Source organism: Anolis carolinensis, chromosome 1 (genome assembly GCF_035594765.1).
Source record: "Anolis carolinensis isolate JA03-04 chromosome 1, rAnoCar3.1.pri, whole genome shotgun sequence".
NCBI classification, from domain to species: Eukaryota; Metazoa; Chordata; class Lepidosauria; order Squamata; family Dactyloidae; genus Anolis; species Anolis carolinensis.
Genome location: NC_085841.1, coordinates 46,389,579 through 46,411,905, shown reverse-complemented (window position 1 = coordinate 46,411,905; position 22,327 = coordinate 46,389,579). Strand labels below are relative to the sequence as shown.

At 38.1% G+C, this 22,327-nt stretch overlaps 3 protein-coding genes across 3 annotated transcripts in view; 2 read left to right on the top strand and 1 right to left on the bottom strand.

Moving 5' to 3' along the window:
• Nucleotides 1–22,327, bottom strand: part of btbd9 (BTB domain containing 9) — a 376,867-nt gene that overhangs the window by 233,103 nt on the left and 121,437 nt on the right. The gene's annotated exons all lie outside the window — the stretch shown is intronic.
• On the top strand, nt 6,054–11,949 carry LOC134295660 (dynein axonemal heavy chain 8-like). The gene is made up of 3 exons (XM_062968771.1): nt 6,054–6,503; nt 8,571–8,705; nt 11,854–11,949. Exons 1-3 carry the CDS (start codon nt 6,168–6,170, stop codon nt 11,947–11,949), a joined length of 567 nt encoding a protein of 188 aa, XP_062824841.1. The 5' UTR covers nt 6,054–6,167.
• dnah8 (dynein axonemal heavy chain 8) overlaps nt 11,854–22,327 on the top strand; it is a 171,759-nt gene continuing 161,285 nt past the window's right edge. Inside the window, exons 1-8 of the mRNA XM_062973653.1 lie at nt 11,854–11,938; nt 13,411–13,559; nt 13,863–14,052; nt 15,317–15,480; nt 17,726–17,902; nt 18,264–18,377; nt 20,114–20,221; nt 21,743–21,844. Coding sequence (XP_062829723.1) covers nt 13,452–13,559; nt 13,863–14,052; nt 15,317–15,480; nt 17,726–17,902; nt 18,264–18,377; nt 20,114–20,221; nt 21,743–21,844 — 963 coding nt within the window. The 5' untranslated portion in view covers nt 11,854–11,938; nt 13,411–13,451. The remainder of the gene's footprint in view (nt 11,939–13,410; nt 13,560–13,862; nt 14,053–15,316; nt 15,481–17,725; nt 17,903–18,263; nt 18,378–20,113; nt 20,222–21,742; nt 21,845–22,327) is intronic.

Genomic DNA, 22,327 nt, shown 5'->3' with positions numbered 1-22,327 from the left:
ACCAATAATAATAGAGAAAAATACTAAATGTACCATATATTCTCGGATATAAACTGACCCAAATATAAGCCAACCAGGACCCTCACCCGAGTATAAGCCGAGGGGGGCTTTTTCAGTCTTAAAAAAAGGGCTGAAAAACTAGGCTTATACTCAAGTATATACAGTAATAGTTTCAGATCTGCATTGAACTGAATTATATGAGCCTACACTGTCATATAATCCAGTTCCATGCATTCTGAAACTTCATTATATGGCAGTGTAAATGGGGCTTAGTTTTGAGGTGTAGTTGGGTGTGCAAGGCTACAGTGTATTCCACTAATAGAACCTCTTCTCCCCTTCTCCCCTTTAACTTCATACATTCTAGCAAATATCTGAACAAGGCTGTGGCACAAGCAAGGCATGAGATGCCTATAAAGTTGAAGGACTATCGTCAAAGAAGAAGAAACAAGTATAAGTGACTTATATGAGAATGGTGGCATTTAATTGAGGATTTTACCAGCCAACATCTGAGTAGAGGACAGCTTGGAGAAATTAGATCTATAGAGCTTTAGGATCTGCTCTCTCTCTCTCTCTCTCTCTCTCTCTCTCTCTCTCTCTCTCTCCCCCCCCCCCCCCCCCAAGCCTGGTCTGAATCATCCCTTGCCTTAGACGACATGATTCTTCAGGAGTTAATATCTTCTCCTGTAAAGGAGTCAACATTTGTCCCATTGGGTGGACAATAAAGCCAAGGAGTAGACTGCAAGAAAAACATGAAAGCATATACCTTATGTTGACTGTGGTGGAGGACCATCGAAAGACAGTCAATTCCATAAACGACATATCTCCCTTCTCGGATATCTCATGTTCAGGAATAGAGCTCTGCTACCAACTTTTAGTAACTGCTTCCTTCCACAACCCTGAAACATTAACAAAAGGTCAGTGGAATTTTATGTGTGGTTAACACTCCTACACCAACGAGTTTCCTAAGCAAAAATACACTGTTCAGAAACAGCAACAACTGCTCCCATGGAATCTACTCCCACAAATCAGAGCATTACAATGAGAACCTTTATATAATAATGCACTGCTGTCTCCATGTCTTAAAATCAGACTCACAAACCTCAAGCTGAATGTCCATGGACCGGACTAGATAGAAGATCATCATTAGCATGAACCACTACGAATCCATTTGTCAAAGCAGAGTTACTGAAGCAAAACTCTCAATGCAGTATTTATTTGAAGGAAACCCCCGTTTGGTTGGCAGTTAATGGTAATCTACAGAAGCAAAGTTCTTATTAGCATATTTAATAGAGTATAACTTTTTATCTTTGATGTATAATTGAAAAGTTTGTTGCTTCTAGCCAATTCAATTTTAAAAGCTGATGGGCTGTATGCATAAATATTAAAGATGCATTTTTGAAAGGAGTACAGGATATAAATTTAAAAAAACTAGTGAGAAAGTTGCATACTTTTGAAAACAACATGCAATTAATACCCTACACTCTTACTTTGCTTGGTTCATTTCTCCTATTTATTAGAGCTTATCAAACATGGAAATTAGTAGTTGCTTTCTTCCTCCTCTCCTCATCTCGCATTCTCCTTTTGGCTACTAGCATTTGGCAACAGAGCAATTTTGAATGCTCTGGGGGCAAGGGGAATAATGATTTGGGCCACTGCATAACAACATGCCATCTGTTGTTTAGAAACAGCAGTATATGTAGACTGAGGAAATAACAATTGAAAACAAAATGATATCAGTATAGCAAAACGTTCTCTAATCCGTCCTGCAAATCTACTTGAATGCAGTTCCTACGCAAATCAAAAATCTTTATTATGGTCATAGAACAGCATAAGGAGAGTGGGGTATAGTCTCATAAAAGCATTGTACATTCAAATCTAAAAGGCTAGCAAACAGAGGTATATATTGAAGGCTAAAGCACAGAAATTATTTAGAAAGGGAATGGACTAGAAGGGGAAGGAGTGGGAGGGAGATTGATGTAGAGGTAGGAGCATACGGGGCATAAGTCTAGGGGTCTGGGAGAGGGGAGCACTGATTTATATTTTAATTAGCTGATAGTTAGATTGCTAACTTTTGGAGCCAGTCATCACCTGGCAGATTTGAAGTGCTGCTGCACAAAACTTGGCAGTGTTATAGGTTATAACTGAGTTGGTATCTGAAAGCAGTAGAGTGGTGCAAAATTGTCCTTAGCAGCCTGGTAATTGTATAGCAAAGGTAGGATAAGTCTGGATCGAATGCCCCTGTAGAACAGGCACTGAAGGTGCACATGCTCAGTTGATTCTATATGACCCGAGTCACAGGAGCAGAGTCTCTCTGTGTAGGGGGTCTTCCATTATCGGTCCTTGAGTACAACTAATGGAAGGGTGTGACATCGATCCAGGGTGAAGGCCCTCCAATGATTGGGTACCTTTAAATTTGTTAAGTATGCCATAGGGGAGGGGGGTATCTGCTGGCTTCGTTGACAATGAAAGTTGGGGCGTAGGCTAGATCCAATTGGCGCTCTGTGTCTGAGATACATTGTTTGATAAATACATTGGCTTGATTGTATTCCATACTGAGTAGCAACTCTGAAGAAAAGCTCAGATATGAGATTTTAGTTGCTACTGCCTGTTTCCATGTGGACTAGAAGTCATCCCTCATAGTTAGTAGGGCAAGCCTGAGGGGAGTGCGGGATATTCTGAGCCAGTAGTTGAGTATGACTACCCACACCCTGCCCTCCACTTTCATGAATCCTGTCTCCAGTCACAGGATGCCATTGGAGATACATTTTGGTATTTGCAGGGCCGATCTCAAAAAAATTGATTGTAAAAGCTCTATGGGGGCAAAACTGGAGAAGGGACCAAGCTGGGCTCCATATAGGAGTTGTGCTACTGATATGGCTTCAAATAGTTTGCGTACTGCAGGTATGACTTGAGGTATTTTAGAATGGCAAATGAGCTCCTTTATGCGTTAAAGCACTGAGCTGGAGACCGAAAGGTCCCAGGTTCAAACCCCGGGAGCGGCGTGAGCAGCCGCTGTTAGCTCCAGCTCCTGCCAACCTAGCAGTTCGAAAACATTCAAATGTGAGTAGATCAATAGGTACCGCTCCAGCAGGAAGAAAACGGTGCTCCATACAGTCATGCTGGCCACATGACCTTGGAGGTGTCTACGGACAATGCTGGCTCTTTGGCTTAGAAATGGAGATGAGCACCAACCCCCAGAGTCAGACATGACTGGACTTAACATCAGGGGGAATCTTTACCTTTACTATAATAATAATAATAATAATAATAATAATAATAATAATAATAATAATAATATCTTTATTTATACCCCACTACCATCTCCTGGAGGGACTCGGTGTGGCTCACAGAAGCACTCTAAGTACTGCATATAGACAACAATATATAAGTATATACACGGTGATATAAGTATAAAAACAACAATGCATATAAAATCCCAGCTAATAAAAATGTAAAAAAATGTAAAAAATTATAACATTTCCTAAAACACTGTAGAATCTGCAAATAAAGCTGGCTAACTGCAGTAACAAATCAAAGTGCAAAATGTCTGGCTGTTGAAGTGGTGTCAAACTGCATTAATTCTACAGTGTAGGTGGACCCCCAGAGAAGCCTGCACCATCTTAAGTCTTTGTCCTACTTCTTTACTAGTTTGATAGGGTTGCTTTTTGAGACTACCAATCCCATAACTGTAATTAAATAATTTTTTCAAAGATCTGTTTTTCTGCTGCTATAGCAAAAGCCTTAATCTCACTCCTAGATACACACACGATTGCAAAGTTAAATACAGAATGAAAAAGGATGAGATCTTTCAGTTGCATCTCTGTCATGATTCTATTCTGTTGATCAGTTCTGTGCCCAACGGTCAGAGGAGTCGTTTCACAGTTTAGAACACAACGTGTCCTTCCACATATAGTCCCAACTGTATGCTGGGAAGCTTTTTAAACTGCAGGTGCAGTGAGCGGTCCTTTTCTGAATCCTTCCACCCACTTCATTAGATTTCATTTTCTTCTGAAGGTGAAGGAAAAGACTCATCATTTGGTGAATGAATTCGGAGTGGCTCCCCTTTTGATCAAGGTCTGACAGGGAATGGTTTAGGGCTGGGAAACCTACGTTATCATGCCTCTTTGAAACAGGACCATGCCTGTGAGAGGATAAAAACTCTGAGAGAAAAACAAAAACCGTTGTTCCTAATTTTTTTTAAAAAGAAAAAAATGAACATATGACCTTTGAATTCAAAGCATGATAAACCAGAATAAAGTGGAGCTTTTTTTACTGCCCTTGGTCCAAAAGAGATTTGCTAAGGAATAAGCTCCAATTTATTATTGTAAAGAATAATGTGAGTTTAAAATACATTTTGTAAATTAAGTAACTTTCATATGAGGACCTTTAACTATAAAGTATTTTTTTAAAGGGGGGAAAGAAAGGATTCTGTTATGAGAGATGTCAGCACTGTCGGGCACCAGCATGACCATGAAAGATCAGGTCCTAACGACAGACTGGTCTGCTGCTGCTACATCACCTTAACCCAGGCATGGGCAAACTTTGGCCCTCCAGGTGTTTTCAACTTCAGCTCCCACAATTCCTGACAGCTGGTAGACTGTTAGGAATTGTAGGAGTTGAAGTCCGAAACACCTGGAAGGTCAAAGTTTGCCCATGCCCGCCTTAGCCTGAAAAAAATATTTATTAGATTTGTTGTTGTTGTTGTTTGCCTTTGTTATTTTCAACCTATGGTGAACCTGTTATTGAGCATTTTGTAAAGATTTGCTCATTGCCTTCCTCTGAGAGTCTGTGAAATGTTTAAGGTAATGCATTAGGGTTGTTATGAGTTTTCTGGGCTATATGGACATGTTCCAGAAGCATTCTCTCCTGACGTTTCTCCCACATCTATGACAGGCATCCTCAGAGTAACATAGTAGGTTGCAGGACCAATTGGGGATTTTAAACTCGGATCTCCAGAGTTGTAGTCTAACTCTCAAACCACTACACCATCCTGGCTCACCAGTAGAGGACTACAACTTCCAAAATCTACCAGCTGCTTGGATTCTGGGAATTATCTGCTTATCATGTGTTATTTTCTGAGTGTCATTTGAGTGGGGTTGAGCCGTGGAGCTCTGGACTTCATTTGCATGATCCAGTTCTAGCTGCATGTCCTCATCTATCACCCTTTCTGTACTAATGAAGGCTGATAATAATGTTTCTTCTTTGAAGGCAGGATTAAAACTCAAGGCAGATTTGCTACCACACTGTGAGGGAAAGCACTAGTCCCACTCTATTCATGAATCTGGGATTCTTAAAATCAGTGCTACTAAAAGTATGGGTGCCTGTACTGAGAAACAATATTTTTCTCTTGTAGGATGAATTTACTCATCTTCTCATAAACAAAAAATGTTCTTAAGTTCTTTGATTGTTCCACATATACAAATTGAGTCCTCTTCTTATATATAATAATTGTTATTGTTTCTTTATTATAGATAGTAGACTGCAAAACCACAACTGGTTTCAACTCAAAATAATCTTCCTCAGGTGGATTGTAGTCCTTTTTTTCAGTTGTTTTTGAGTTTTTAAATGTGGATCCTATAGGGAACATATATAAGAAGAGGACTCAATTTGTATATGTGGAACAATCAAAGAACTTAAGAACATTTATTGTTTATGAGAAGAGGAGTAAATTCATCCTACAAGAGAAAAATATTGTTTCTACTGTGAATGTAACAGTTCTTTATTTGATTGTTTAACAACTCCTTTTGTATCTGTTTTCATATTGATGTATTGATACTAAATTTAGGTTTAATGATTTCTGTATTATTGTTATAAGTTGATACTTGTCTTTGTAGTTCCAGGGAACCCATTTTCTTCTTTTTTGGTACTTTACAAGCTTTGCCTGTACTGAGCCCAGTACCTAACAGAAAACAAAGACAATAATTGATCTTCTCACCCTGTTGCCCTCATATCAGATAACCTGTAATATTTGCATATGTATCACATGTTGTTCTTTCTTTCACAGCACCGTACAGTTCAGTGGTTTTGAAAGATTTAGTTACAGTACATCCATAACACTGAATTATTTTCAAAGTGACAATTTGCTGTGAGATATGTAACAACCACTGTTCTAAACCAATCTAAGCTATTGTTAACTAAGATCTCTCTTGTAAAATGTAGGAATTAAAATGGAAGAGGCACCAGACAGTAATCCAGAAATTGCGGAAGAGATTGCAGCTCCTGAGCCTGTTGCCCCTGAAGATGAAGATGTACAACCATCTTCTGCAAAGGATGCTCAACCTGAGCCAGAAGACCTTGTTCCGCCAGAGAGTATGGAGCCTAGCCTTGGTCCACAAGAGGAAGAGACAGCCCCAGCTACTAGGGAGGGTTCAGGAGGTTCTGATCGTTCTCGGTTTCGAGGCACTACTCGACTAGGTGCAGAACCCTCAAGCCGAAGGATGTCCAAATTCCGCCGGAGCACCAGCGGACTCCAATCGCTACAGGAGACTCTGAAGGAGAAGCAGGTTTGTAATCAAGAATTGTGCCAGATTTGGCTTCACTTTTTGAGACAACCCCTTCCCAGAAAAGCAGCCAGACTTAAGTGCTTTGTCTCCAGCTGCCTCATGTATTCTCCTGTCTTACATATCAGTGGTTAGAAGGCCACATCTTATATATTCCCTTGGTGAAGAAATCACTCATCATCTTGACTTCTGAGCCCAGTGAGATTGGATTTTCCATTTTCGTTAGCTTCTAACATAGAAATAAAACATGCTTTTGAAGTAAATATCTATTCTGTATCAAAGTACCAATTCAGAAAATGCCTTTGGGTGTTCTATGTAATAAATTATTTATAAATGGAGGTAGTATAAAAATAGATACTCATTGGGTTTCCAATAATAACAAAATCTGTTGGGGAGGTGCATTCTTTCTGAATGTTTTATGGCTTCTCTGAACATTATTAGACAAAATAATGTTTCAAACTTGCCAAGACAAAATCCCATAGCCCATACAAGAGAGTCATTCAGTTTAGTCGTCACAGCATACAGCCCTTAGACCAGGTTCATTCATGTACTGTACCCCCAATGAGCCACAATATCTCTCTATTTCTAAAGAGACTTTTTTTAGTGTTTACTCTTGTTATTACAGCAGAAACAAAAACAAATTACTGAAAATGTCCTAAATAGACTATAAGTCCAAATAAATGAGTCATATGTATTAATGAGTCGTACATATGAATCATGTATATAGTTTGATTCATATGTACGACTCATTTATTTTGTTTAAGTGACTCATTTATTTTGTTTAAAATTTGCATAGAGTATTTTCTATTATCTATGGCCCATTGTGCCATGGTTTCTGATATGTAAGACCTCTCTCTTATACCCTGTTTTCCCCAAAATAAGACCTACCCTGAAAATAAGACCTATCATGATTTTTCAGCATTTCTGAGGATGCTCAAAATATAAGCCCTATTTCAAAAATAAGACTAGATATAGTTCATCTAAAAAGTCAGTTTGGAAAAATAAGACTGCCCCTGAAAACAAGCCCTAACACATATTTTGGAACAAAAATTAATATAAGACCCTGTCTTATTTTGGGGGAAACAGGATATTTGGTTTTTCTTTTTTAAAATCATTTTTATTAGTGTTTCAAAAATGTAACTTAAATCTGTCAGATTAAAGAATAAAACAGATAAACACTAAAATAGAAAACAAACAAAATAATAAAATACAAAAATAACCCTATAGTATTTCCACATCATTTCATTTTTTTATTGTGTCAGAAGTGACTTGAGAATATACTGTTGAATTAGTTGAAACTCTATGAGATATTCATTGAAAAACTATGGCAAAATGTGCTGCAGGATGTCCTGCAAAACCAAAGCTTTCTTTGCAGTTTAATAAACCTTTTCCATGTTTTTATGATAGAACCAATTAGGAAATTACAGTTATAACCCAAGAACAACAAATGTGCCACATAGTGTTAGATTTAGGGGAAAAAATGGCTTGTTGTGGGAAAAGGTTTGATGATAAAGCTTCAGGGGGGACACCTTTTCCCCATGATAACTCTTCCATGAGAGAATTTCCCTTCTTAGGGGTAGATTTCTCTCATTTCCTGTTGTCTCACCCCTGTTCTTAAGTATGAGTCATTTGTAAGTTAAATGTTTGTAACCTGGAGACTGCCTGTTCTGCCATTATATTTGTATCTGTGTTTTCTCTTTTCTATTTCCCTCTTCTTCTCATACATTCTTTCCTATGCTTTTTAAAGTAGAGGCAAAGTTGAAGAATATTCATATTTTAATGCAGTAACAAAAGTGCAGCATAATTTCCATGCTTCATAAATTTAGATAGCACCATTGTTCCACACAACTCTCTAAAAAAACTTAGAGAGGCGATTATGTAGAAAAATGGCACAAAAAATTAAACACGGGAAGTGGGGAGGTAGTTGGAAATGTAGTAAATGGGAAATATGTGAAGATTGCAGCTAGACAATCCTGCATTATGGTACAGGTACTTTATGCTAAGTATTTCATAACAAATCAGATATAATGACAGCACTGCGCTCCTTTAAAAACATTTTTCTACCTTTAGGCACGATTCAAAGAAGCAAGAGAAGGCCGAAGGATGAAAATTAATTCTGCATACAAATATATATTTGAGATTCTGTCAGAAAAACTTGGATTAGATATTGTAACCATAGAAGAATTAATTTTAGATGGCCCAACAGTAAGTCTGGTTTATAGATGCTATTTTACCATTGCATCTGTGATCAATAACTGTACAGTTCTATTTAACATTGACATGCTGATCAAATATTTTAGTGCAAGTCATGCAGGGCTTGGAAATTACTGTATTTACTTGATTCTAATGCTAACCTTTTTTGACTAAATTACCTTCCCAATGAAGTTCCTTCCCTTTAATACAATGGTTCTCAACCTGTGGATCCCCAGGAATTTTGGCCTACAACTCCCAGAAATCCCAGCCAGTTTACCAGCTTTTCTTATAATGTAACTGTCACTCCTTAGTTGCTTTTATATTTATCAAAGCGTAGCTTCACCAAATGGTGAAGCACATGGTTTATGTGTTGGTGTATACTGTTCCTCACATTACTGTCTTGTTCTCTGTTGCACATCTTGAAGCAAAACATTAGGGAAGGACTTAAAGAAGCATAGTGGTCTCAATTGTACATGTAGATGTGAGCTTAACATGCCTTCATGCTTTCTGCCCTTGTGTTGCATGAGACAGCAACAATTGAACTGGCCAAACTGTTCAACTGGGTGATAGCCAGCTTTGATTCCACCTCTTGTTCCCATGCATCAAAGCAAAGCATGGAAAGCAAAGTGTTCTCAGCCAACATTTCAAGGAACCAGCTAACTCCCACTTAAGACTAACCTTGGAGATAACAGGAGGGTTTCCTTGTCCCTTGGCCTCAGAGGGTTGGGGTTTCAGGTAAGGCAGGGGGATATAAAGCCTCTGAAGGCCCAGATTCCATTGTGGGGAAAACTTTTCTTTTATTTTGGATGTTCCCATCATCTCTGCTATGCAGCAATTTTAAAACTATCTAAGAAAATAGGGCGTTCAGATGCAAAAGAAGACAGGGTATATAGGTATACATCAAATATTTACTGATAACAAATCAGCATTTGTAAGGCTTGCTAAACAGGCTGATTTTTCTTTCTATGAAGTACAGCTGAAGCATCTTCTACAGACTCCGCTGTAAACACTGAACAACATTTTTGTGTGCATGTCTAAAATAGCCACCAGGCGACATTCATAAAACTTTTGCTGCTTCCAAATGTTCCAGGACTCCCAACACTGAGCTAAAGGCACCCCATTTGGGGTTGGGGCCCACAGCTTAAACAGCAGTGGTTTAGATGATGGAAAGGAGGAAATTGTTATCAAATTTGTGGAAGAGAAAAAAAACACTGGAGAAAGTATCACACTGGAAGACAGCAACAGAATTCAAGAGGACCTTGCTAAACTAGAAAATTGGACAGGACTTAGTACAATAAAATTCAATAGAGACAAATGCATAGGAATAGGGTGGGGTGTGTGTATGGCATTATAGTTGATCATAAGTGACCTGTGATGCTGCAGCTATTTTAGCTTGCATTAATAGAAGTAAAGTTTCCAAATCAAGGGAAGTATTAGTGCCACTAGATTCTGCACTGGATGTCTTATTTTAAGAAGGAAATTGACAAGTTGGAGTGAGTTCAGAGAGTAGCAAGGAATATGTTAAGAGGTATGGAGAACAAAACATATGTGAAGAGGTTGAATGAGTTTGTTGAAGAGAAGGCTGAAGTGTTTGTGATCTAAAGGATCAGGAGCCCTGTTTTCTTTTGAATTTGTTGAAGATAAATTTTTCACAACCATACTATACAGTTTCATGCGGGACTAAAAATAAAGATGAAATGCAAACAAATCAAAATAATGAAAATATAAAACAGATATACAAATATGGAGCACATTAAAGTTGTCACTATTGGGAAGAATATCAGCTATCAAAATGAGGATACTGCCAAAAATACTATTTATTTTTCAGAACATTCCAATTATATTAAATGATGCACCCTTTAAACAATAGAAAAAAGGCTTAACCAGATACATATGGCAAAGCAAGAGGTGTAGAATTAAAACCAAGATTCTGCAGGATGAAAAGCAAAGGGGGGATTGGGGCTACCAGACCTGAAATTGTAATTTGAAGCATGTATACTAGTTTGGATGAAAGATTGGCTAATCTTAAGAAATGAGAGACTGATAAAATTAGAAGGTCATGATCTACGGTTTGGATGACATGCCTATATATGGAATCAAAAATCAAAAGTATACACAGATTTTAACCACCATTTTACAAGACGAGCCATACTAAGGATTTGGAACAAGCAAAAAATTAAACAATGTCCAACAACCCCATTATCAATTTCAACAGAAGAAGCAAACAACAAGTGCTGGAAATACAAAGAACAGGAAGGAACTTTCTTCCACATGTGGTGGTCTGGTAATTAAGCAAGAGAATTCTGGGGCAAGGTACAAAAAACACTGCAATAATTTTTTCAGTTAAAGATACAGTTGAGCCCAAATTATTTTATTGGGAATGTCAAATAAATCAAACAAAAACTACAAAGCATTACACTATATGATAATAACAGCAAGAACAGTATATGCACAGTTCTGGAAGAAGGCAGATCTCCCAACAATAGAAGAATAGATGATTAAAGTCTTTAAAAAGCAGAAAGGGACAAATTAATAATGATGAACAAAGAAAAAAAACACAAAAAAGCTTTATCAAGGACTGGGAACCATTTCTAAACTTTGTAAAAAAAAAAAGAAAGAAGAAAGAAGGAAATTTTTTTTTTAGAAGGCTTCATAATTTATCTTGTTAGAATCAGTATAGGGAATTCATAAATAATACTTTTCAGGCCAGAAGGAAGAATAGAAAAACAATGTAATAGGAAGGAACAATGGAATTATATATGCACGTCTCCAATCCAAGGGATGGGAAGTCACTAAATTGGGAGGGGTGGGAGAAGTGGAGAGTATAACCAAATCCAAATATTGTATAGATGTTAGAAATTCTGTTCATGCCTATATACATGTGTATAGATTATTTCACTGTTTTTATGAATATGTAAATTGAAAATAAAGAACATATTTGTAAAAATAATAAAAAATAGCATTTTTATAAAAGAAATAATTTTTACGAATGGTGAAATAATTATTGCAGATGAAAATATCTTTGAAAGAAACTTTCAGTGATTATGTAAATTTTTAGCAAGCATCACTAAATAATTTCTAGTAAGGCAACATTGACTTCTTTTAAAAAACAACCAGCAATCCAATTTTGACTTCAAATAATCTGTGTTTCTTTTAACAGTTAGAACCATTTGACAGCTTTTTTGCCAAAGATGGAGCCAGAACCCTGAAATTAATTTATCAGGAGGGTGATGCTCCTGGTGTAGGTAAATGTTAAAATTTCTTCTTCTCAAATGTAGTATAGTTTAGTCTTCTTGATTTAATTACAGTTTGTTAACTAACAAATTGTTTGTCTATACTAGATAGATATAATGACTGACAGACTTAACCAATTTTCATGAGATCAAAAAAAAGAATGGTTAAAATGGAATCTTATCATTTTGATATTGGTGTGTTTTAAAAGCTATTTTGATGGGTATGTTAGTATCAAAGAAGTCAGTTTTGTATATTTGTTATATTTAGATCCAAACACTCTACCTACAAATTAGCCCTCAAGATTACTTTTGACAAAATTAAAATAAAGTAGCACAGCAACCATTACATGAAGTTATCAATTTTACTAACAATAAAAGCCACATAAAACCAATTAGCAAATACTAAAAGGCCGATAGTCATTTCAGGAGAGACCCCCCCCCTTAAATTCTCATTTAAAAATCATTAAGATTAAATGGGATTTGGTATTTGTCCCTCAAGATATAGTTTGTTTTGTTCAGCTTGATGCACTTTATAGTAAGACCTGTCTTTTGAAGCAGGAAGCATAGCTCTCCTGTCTACTTTTTCATGCTGTGTGCACATAGTTAACTGGAAAATTTGTTTTATTTCATTCCCAAGCACTAATGTTCTTATGTAGTTCCTTCTCCAACCTACAAACAGGTGGGACATAAATCCTGATGTATGGACAGTATTCTCATCTTTATTTATTTAAAGTAATTAAATAAATAAAGTCAAAGATTCATATCTCATGCATACATTTCACTTGCATATATGCAATATATAATAATCAAATATTTATGCATTTTGTTTAAAACATTTTTCTCCTCATGCAAAACATACACCACAAATGCACACTGTAGCACAGATCAAGACAGAAAGTCCAAAACAAGCAAAAAATGTGCTGCAGCCCATTAGAGTATATCTCATACAGGGCTTGAAACTGGGGTGATCCCGAATTGATGTGGATATGCACATCAGCACATTTCAGCAGACTGATTGGGAAGAAAATCCCTGTATATTCTGGCAGCTGCAATTTGTAATCAGTAGACACTTGGCCACCATCCTAGCCTCAAACTGGTTTCTGTGATGTCCGTGAAGGCATTCCACAGCAAAAGTGGTTCATTTTAATCTACTTCCCAACTGGTGTGTAGTGTTTGTGTAGAACTGCCCACAGCGTTGTGACACAATTTTGAGGGGAAAAGACTGCTGGGAACATGCACTCACTTGTGAGTAAAGGCCACCATTGTCACTGCTTTTGTTTTGTGAGGAGATAGAGGTAGGGTGATATTCCAAACCTATTTGCCCTGGGTGTCAAATATGCAAGGTATGCCACTAATCAGAGCAAGATATGCCAAGTAACTTTAAAAAAAAAAGAACAGCACAGTTGCTTGCATCACTTACCAACTACAAAATAGATGCCAAAATAATGCCATCCACGTTAAATCCCATTTGTGCTTATTTTCAGAGTGTGGCAGGACAATTCCAGGAGTGCTGAAAGGAACTAAAATGATGAAACTCTATGTCGATGAGTCACCAGAGAAGTTCAAAGGAATTTGTTTGTTTTTTGTTCGTGCTAGAAATGACATTGCTGTGAATATTAAGACTATACATGAGGTATGTTTGTCATCAACATAATCATCATTATCACCATCCTTATTGTCAGCAAAGCATTCATCAGATAGATGATGGGGAAAGAGACTATTCTTTGTAGGGATTTGTGGTCCTGGGCTGGCACTATACTTTCCTCTGAACAGAAAGACTATGAGTTAGGAAGGTGGGGAGGCTGCCAACTTATCAAAAGAGCAACCAGACCTTTAAAAACACACACACACACAAGCATCATTAGATTAAATATTGTCACAAAACATAGTTTTGCTTTTCTGATTTCTGATAACTATTGCAATGTTTTGTTTTCAGGACATATACTTTTCATTGTTGGATGGAAGCGAGGGCCTCCTTCCTGGGATCAAGAATGTTATTTCAACTGTTTTTCTGCCAGCTGTCCGTGCCACAAGCAATTGGGGTGCTTTGAATCAGACCAAGCAAGGAGATATTGAAAAACAGAGTTTTAATGAAACTCTCAACAGATTTCTGGCATTTCTGGATGGTAAGAAGCATGCTGAATTAGTAAAGAACAAGAGTGACCACTTTCAAAGTTTTTAAAAAAAACCCACTGCAATCTTTTTTTTCTTAATTAGAAAAATGTGTCCTAAACTTAGATACATTCACTTTATAGCAACTGGCATTTCCAAGCAGTTTTTCACATGGTTTCCTCTCTCAATTGTTAGCTTTTGTATGGTTCATTCCTTTAAGGTTGGTCTTTTTTCTAAATAATTTGGATTTTATAACAAGAGAGAGGGGATTACTCTTTGTCTAGGATCCAGCAACTGTCTTTATTGTTGTGTTTTAAGAGCAGGTTTGTTGCACGTAGATGAATGTGGAGAGAAAGGGAAAATTAAGCAAGAGGAAGAAAATTAGACTTGAACAGTTATAGATGGTGGCTTCTATATTGCTGAGGTATTTAGTGTGTTCCAAGTTTAATTCTGACTTGAAAGACACTATCAGAAGTGCTATTTGGGAGTTATTAGAGTTCTCTAATAGTCAAGAACTGTGTCATTTTATTATCATTTCCATCCCTTTAGAATTTAAATTTTCATTAATATTGGATCATCTAGAACAAAGCTTTCTAAACTCTGAGCCACAGTGAGTTAGTGTGTTAGAATTGGGCAAATGTAATGAGTCTATCGACCTCCTCAGACAGGGTGAAATTAGCGTCCTGGAGGATGGAGGCTCAAGCTGGACAGCACACAACATTGTGTGACTTCTGGCATAGGCCCTGCTCCCAACTGGGTGAAAGCATTACTGGATGCTTTCGCCCCAACACGGGAAGCTTCCCATGTTATGTTGGCTCCAATGGAGCAAGCATGGGCCTCCCTGTGAAGGCGACACTTTCATCATCTGATGAGGTTGTATGTGAAATAAGGAATTAATCATATATATTTTAAAATATAAAGGAAAAGTTTTCATGAGAAATTTTGTGTCCCCATACATTTCAGTATTATAATGTATGTATGTGTCTATATCTCTTATAAGGGGTTGGTTTCACTTCTGGTTTTCTAGTAAAGATGAATTACTGTGTAATGATGCATGTCTAAAAAGTGTGTCACCAATATGAAATGTTTGGAAAGCTCAGATCTATTACTTAAAGGCACCTCCGGGAAACACTGAAACTAGCTCAAGTATATTTGCTTCAGAAGTAAAATGTTTAGAAAAGGGTTCTTTGAGTAACTACTGCTTCTGGAAATAGGTGTAAAGGACGCAGCAGAATACAGGCCATCTGAACTAGTGTCGATGTTCTGTGTTTATTTTAGGTGCTAGAGTGAGCATTGAAGGGACAGTTGAGTTGAAACAAATAGACTACATCGACTTTTCTAAACTTCAAACTTTTGAAGAGGTGACAGCAGCAGCTGGCAATCCTGAAATGGTTAAGCAATTAGAGGATGTGCTTATGATATGGTATAAACAAATTGAACAAGTAAGTTTGTTGTGGTATTAAGAGCTACAAGGAACCAAGTGTGTTATAATAAATACAGTGCCACATAAGCACCAGGGTGTAGTTGGACAAAGAGGCAGAAAATTTCAATCTCTACAGCCCATTCCACATGCATTATTATTTAGACGTATACGCTATTCATGATTATTAAACTGTGATACATGACATTTTATCTTTATTCTGTGCAACCACAAACATTTTTGCAGAATGTGAAAAACCTTGCAAACAAAACATCTTCAGTCTGGAACATCCCTTGGGAGTACCCTATGGCAGCTGCCCCTCAAAATGGGGCTTAGCTTTTTTATATTGAGTGCTCTAATAGTTCAAACCTGAAGCAAAGGTTTCATCCATGCCTGTGTGTCTAAACACTTTCATGGGACTAAAACCTCTGTATTTTGTATATTAGATCACAGTATCAAGGACTATAACACAGGGCCGGCCCCACTATTGAGGCCCCTGACGCCGCCGCCTCGGGCGCAGGCCCGGGGGGGGCGCCGTCAGGCTGGGCGGGAGGCGGGGCACCGCCCTGACGGTGCCCCGCCTCCCGCCCAGTGCGCCCTGGCCCGTCTGGCCTTTCCTAGCTGGCCAGACTGCAGCGGAGGTCGCTGCAGGCCGCAATCGCGGCCTGCAGGGACCTCCGCTGCAGTCTGGCCTGCTACAAAAGGCCAGACGGGCGAGCGGGAGTAGCGTGGGAGGCGGGGCCAGCTCTGACGCCGCTCCCCCCCCGCCCAGCGTGCCTTGGCCCTGCCTCCCACGCAGCGTGGGAGGCGGGGCCAAGGCACGCTGGGCGGGGGGGGAGCGGCCTCAGAGTTGGCCCCGCCTCCCACGCTACCCCCGCTCGCCCGTCTGGCCATTTCTAGCAGGCCAGACTTCAGCGGAGGTTTCTCCAGGCCGCGATTGCGGCCTGGAGGAACCTCCGCTGAAGTCTGGCCTGCTACAAAAGGCCAGACGGGCGAGCGGGGGTAGCGTGGGAGGCGGGGCCAACTCTGGCCCCGCCCCCCCGCCCAGCGTGCCCTGGCCCCGCCTCCCACGCTGCGTGGGAGGCGGGGCCAGGGCACGCTGGGCGGGGCCATGGCACCGGTGGCGGGGGCGCTTTTCAGCACCCCTGCTTCACATCAAAAAATATCTCCGGCCGGCCCTGCTATAACAATAAATAGATAGTGAAATTAGTGAATTCCCATTAACCAATTCAGTGAAGAATCCCTTATCTGAATCTTTGAGAAGGCATGGACACTTAAACCCGCTTTGTGTGGGTTTCTTTAACCTGCTCCAAAGTGGATTTAAGCCCTGTGTGGAAGCGTCCTGATGCTGTATCTATACTGTCATATTCTGAATGCAGATGAAATTAATTGAACTGGATTATATGGAAGTGTTGACCTATATAATCCAGTTCAATGTAGTTAATTGCATTCTGAAACTGTATTATATGGCAGTGTAGATTCAACCTGTGATAATAGCACCTTTGATTTCTGAAGGTTGAATGTTCACACAAATATTGCATATAAAATCACCTTCAGGCTCAGTGTAGAAGGTATATGTGAAACATAGATGAATGCCATGTTTAGCCTTGGGTCCCATCTCCAAATCTTACTATATATATATGGAAGTATTCCAAAATTGGAGAGAGGTGGGGAGAAATCTGAAAGGTGGAATATATCTGGTCCCAAGCATTTTAAATAATGAATATTCAGTGTATACCACATAAGTAAAGTTGTAAGTGTTGAGTCCAGATTACTTCCATATGAATTAATAAATCATCACCTGTTCCATTTCTTCTTCCCCTAAATCAGGGGTGGTCCTCATCTTTGGACAATTGTGACATACCAGTCCCAATTACTAGAACAGTGGTTCTCAACCTGTGGGTCCCCAGGTATTTTGGCCTACAACTCCCCAAAATCCCAGCCAGTTTACCAGCTATTAGGATTTCTGGGAATTGAAGCCAAAACATCTGGGGATCCACAAGTTGAGAACCACTGTACTAAAAAGATACAAGGGGTTATTTAACTTTGCAAATAAAAAATTGAGGTAGAAAACAAGAGGTGGTTGTCTCTGCTTCAAATGACTCCATGACTTAATCTCTTGTGATCCAGGATTCTGTCCCACCAGTCCAAGTGGGCATCAACTTCAAGTGCCGGATATTGGAATTTGGGTGCTGATAAAATTAAACATTAATAGTAAGTATGCATTTTTCTTGTATAAATTGAACATTATTTTGTGCCATTTATAGGTTTTGATTGAAAGTGAACAGATGAGAAAGGAAGCTGATGACTCAGGTCCTCTCACTGAACTAGAACACTGGAAGCGCATGTCTGCCAAATTTAATTACATTATTGAACAGATCAAAGGACCAAACTGCAAGGCTGTCATAAACGTTTTAAATGTTTCACGATCCAAAATTATAAAGGTAATTCTCATCTTTAATTTTTTTCTGATTTAAATTATGTTTCCACTTAATTTTGCTAATTAGCATGGTCCCCATGGAATTCTCCTGTCAGTGGTGCCACATACATAACATTATACATGTAGAGATGTAACTTTCTAGACTTTCAAAACTATTAAAACATTTTCTCTATATTTCCAGAAGGAAATTTTCAGAAATATTTTTAAAAATTTAGTCCACTTTACAGAGTGAAAGTAATTTTATTACTTTATTAATATAAAATGTATTATAATTAACTTATTTGCAGATAAATAAATTGCTGCTCTTTAAATTTTATACCTTTTACTAACATCTTTACTAGTATGTTAAACACATTTTACTCTAGTTGTGGCGTGAACTGGATGCCAGAATAACAGATAAAGCGAATGAATCAAAAGATAATGTGAGATACTTATACACACTTGAAAAAGTTTGCCAGCCACTCTATAATTATGATCTCGTAAGTACATTTTAATATATTTTTATCAAGTTACTTTTACATTCTTGTACATTAAGCTAATATCTTTCAAACATGTATTTTAAACCTGGCATAATTAAGCATAGTCTGCCAGTACTCTTTTATTTCAAAAATATCTGCACTAGGATTTTTCAGGGGTAAACTGCCCAATGCCCATGTAGCAAGTGTGAACAGTTGTGCAGGATATACCCAAGGTTACCTTGCACAACCAGAAGATGTGGTTGTGCAAGGTATTGAGAGGTGAGGCAAAAAGACAATTCTCCACATTTTCAGATGACCTCTTGAATGCCTGCCTTTTAATGCCCTTAGAGTCCTGTGGGAGGGGTGGCTTGGAAAATTGTTTCTCTGGGTGGGAATAGATGCAATTTTAAGTAAGTCCTTGAAGCCTGACAGGCAAGAAATAAGATGCTGAGATATAGCAATATAGAATATAGACGATACAGAATCATAGGGTTGGAAGAAACTACAAGGGCCATTCAGTCCAATCCCCTGTCATTCAGGAAAATATAATCAAACACTCCTGACAGATGGCCATCCAGCCTCTGTTCAAAAGCCTTCAAAGAAGGAGACTCCACCCCCTCTGAAGAGACAGCATCTTCCACTGCTGAACAGCTCTTATGGTCAGAAAGTGCTTCCTAATGTTTAGGTGAAATTTCTTTTCCTGCAACTTTAATCCATTGCCTAACTTCCAGGAGGATGCTGTGTACAACCACTTCTTTTCCGTGCTCCATTCTCTTCCGTCTTTACTGCTTCTTCTGCTTACTCCTTTCTCTTCCTTCTGCATAGCTATGTTGGCAGAATTTCAAATGCCACTAGAATAGCATGAAATTTTAAGCACGAAATGTGTAAAGCTAAATACAATTATCATTTACAAGAGGTTGGTGATGCAGCAATGAATTCTGTCAGGACTAAACTGTAGGTGCAGTTCACAATAAACGAAATGGTAAAGTATCTGAGCTGCCCCCAAATAAGCCTTCACTACAGCAGCTCCCTCATTTTGGAATTCTCTCCTTAGGAAGACTAGGGGTGCATCTACTGTAGAATCAGTGTAGTTTGATATTTATTTATTTATTATTTATTGCAATATTTATATCCCGCCCTTCTCACCCAATAGGGGACTCAGGGCGGCTTACAATAAAACACATATATAAAATTGTACAATACATTGTGAATCAATTAAAAAGTTATTAAATTACATCAGACATTCATAAAAACATTTATAAAATACAGATAGGCATGTTTGAGTTTACCACTTTAACTGCCATGGCTCAAAGCTATGGAATCGTGGAAGATGTAATTTTGCAAAGTCTTTAGCATTCTCTGCCAAAGAATGCTGACGCCTCACCAAATTACAAATCCAAGGGTTCCATAGCAGTTAAAGAGGTGTCAGACGGCAGTAATTCTACAGTTGAGATGCACTCTAAGTCAACTTCATCACTACTGTATTGACCTCTAGTCAGTTGATAAAGACTGTACTATTCGAAGATCCAGTCATGGCAACAAAGCAGAATATAGCACTATGTATAAGCATGTAGTGTAATGCATTCCAGGTAAATGTCTTATATATGCAGAAATGTATACCTTGTTCTGGCATTTCACCCTATAGTTATTAGCCATGCTCACAAAACAAGAAAAATATCCCCACCCACCTGGTAGTTTTAAGTACACAACAGTTTCACATTATTAAGTTATCTAAGCCTACAAAATGTTTATCTTAGGTTTCCATGGCTCATGGAATCCAGAACTTAATTAATGCGATAAGAATGATACATAGTGTTTCAAGATATTATAACACTTCTGAGAGAATGACTTCACTGTTTATAAAAGTAAGTACTTTGATTTTCTTTTAAAAGCATATCTGTATGCAGCTTTAAAGGCACACAAATATTTCAAAATTTAGATTCCAGAATTTCGTAGCATTAAAATCCTTCTTGGGTTTGAAACATAACAGTCCAGGCTTCAGCGTTTGCACATTTAACAGTACACTCACACAGCTTCAGTGATGGATTAGTTTTTCATTTTACATGACTTTCCACATAGATAATGTAGCAGAAACTCCAGTGTTGTTGGTACTAATAATGATTATATTTGTGTCATCTTGGGAACCTCAACTGGTCTTGTCTATATAAGCAACAACCATGCATCTGCTCAGGGAAATACTTCATGGGGCAAAGTAGGAAATCCTTTATTGGCACTCCATCTATATGCATCTATCTGCATTTGAGTTTTTAAAAACCCATTCAAAGCAAGGAACAGTGTGTGGTTGCATGGAAAGTAAGTTATAAGCCTGCAGCAGCCCAAGTTGTTTTGCTATAGAAGAGAAAAATACACCCTATTTTCAAATGCCAAAGTGCACAGTTTCTTAGGTCAGTCAAGTCATCTTTGGCACTTGAGTTAGAAAATCTCTCCTGACTTCTGGCAATAAAAATACAACCATAATAATTTAAATAAAAAAACTACTTTTGAAGGAAGCACATTTTATTGCCTTGTACAACAGTAATTGATCATGGGGCATATCTAGTTAAACCACTTTTTGGCTTTGTGATCAGTCAACTCTGGCCTTAAATTAATTGGTAGGTTTTTGTTACTATATTGCAGATGTGTAGCAAAATCTTTTTTATTGCTTCCACAAAAAGGATACAGGATTTGTCAGACTGAGAAATACAAATTTAATAGAGCAAGGGTAAAAATGTTGAGACTCACTTAATACTATAGGTGTGGTAGCAAAGGCATAATAGTATCTAGGTGCCTTTGTCTTATGAAAAAGTAACATATGAAGGGGAAGTCAGACATATTTGCTTGATGTGAAGCTGCTGGCCCAGTTGTGGTTTGGTCATTGAAGAAAATTGTCAAGGTGGAAGCATGCTTGACATTCCTATATTTCTAAAGAAATTCTGAAATTGTTCCTGTTAGTAGTTTTTGGCACTGAAAATTAATTGTAAATGAAGCATGTTTTAGGATATTTTATAAACTGGCACCAGTTATTGTGGTACTGATTCTGCTGATTCCTGCTGAAGACCTTGTATTATCGTATTATGTTTATAAGTGTGCTGTTTTCAGTCTACCAATGTCCCTACTGATTTTGATATTTTGATTTGTTCTTTTTCATCAAATCTGTATTTTCACATCTATTAATTAATTCTGCAATGTTGAAGTAGTCGGGTTTTCAAAATTTTGTAAGCATTTTAAGCCATGCATAAAGGAGGAGACAAGAAGAAAAAGATTGGAAGGGTTGGTTGGCAAAATATCATGAAATATACTGGACAGATTAAATTTGGATGAATGCTTTCTGTTTTAACTTTATTGACACAATTTGTTTTGTGTTGCATTTTGTTTTCATTCAATAGGTTACAAATCAAATGGTAACAGCATGTAAGGCGTATATTACCGATGGAGGTTTTAGTCGTGTTTGGGAACAGGATACTCCAACAGTGCTTAAGAAAATCCAGGTTGGTATGAAACATATTATACTTCCCTTGGCATTGCAGCTGTTCCCTTCTATTGTTTCCCACAAAGAGGCAGCATATGCATTAACACGACTGCATTATTGCTGATAAACTACGCTTTGCTTTTCATATGAGAGACTTTATTACTGTGAATTCTCATTAGGTCTGTTAATGAAATATGTAGAACTTAACTTGCATGACTCTGCAAAGCCCTCTGATATTTCTTATTAGAGTTTGCTGCTTAATTAAGCCTCAAGGGGTTTGCCCTAGCAGAGTGCTTTGTGGTTTGGTCATAACATCAGAAAGTTAAAAGAAATTAATTGTGGATTGATGCAAAACAGTAAACATCCTGTTAGCATTTGCTCTTAGCTGGCAAGAGTATGTTTATCAGTGAATTGTCAGAGTTGTGTGAGGTTAGATGGAGAGGGGAGGTGAGAGTCAGCTGGCTAGCACAGTATGCAGCAGTAGCTCATGAGGGATGTGTTA

What these genes read in the sequence shown, in the direction of transcription:
- LOC134295660 (XM_062968771.1), top strand. Translation starts at nt 6,168, where the DNA reads ATGGAAGAGGCACCAGACAGTAATCCAGAAATTGCGGAAGAGATTGCA. An exon ending in AGACTCTGAAGGAGAAGCAG is followed by an intron (nt 6,504 to 8,570) that starts GTTTGTAATCAA and finishes TTCTACCTTTAG; the next exon opens with GCACGATTCAAAGAAGCAAG. An exon ending in TAATTTTAGATGGCCCAACA is followed by an intron (nt 8,706 to 11,853) that starts GTAAGTCTGGTT and finishes TTCTTTTAACAG; the next exon opens with TTAGAACCATTTGACAGCTT.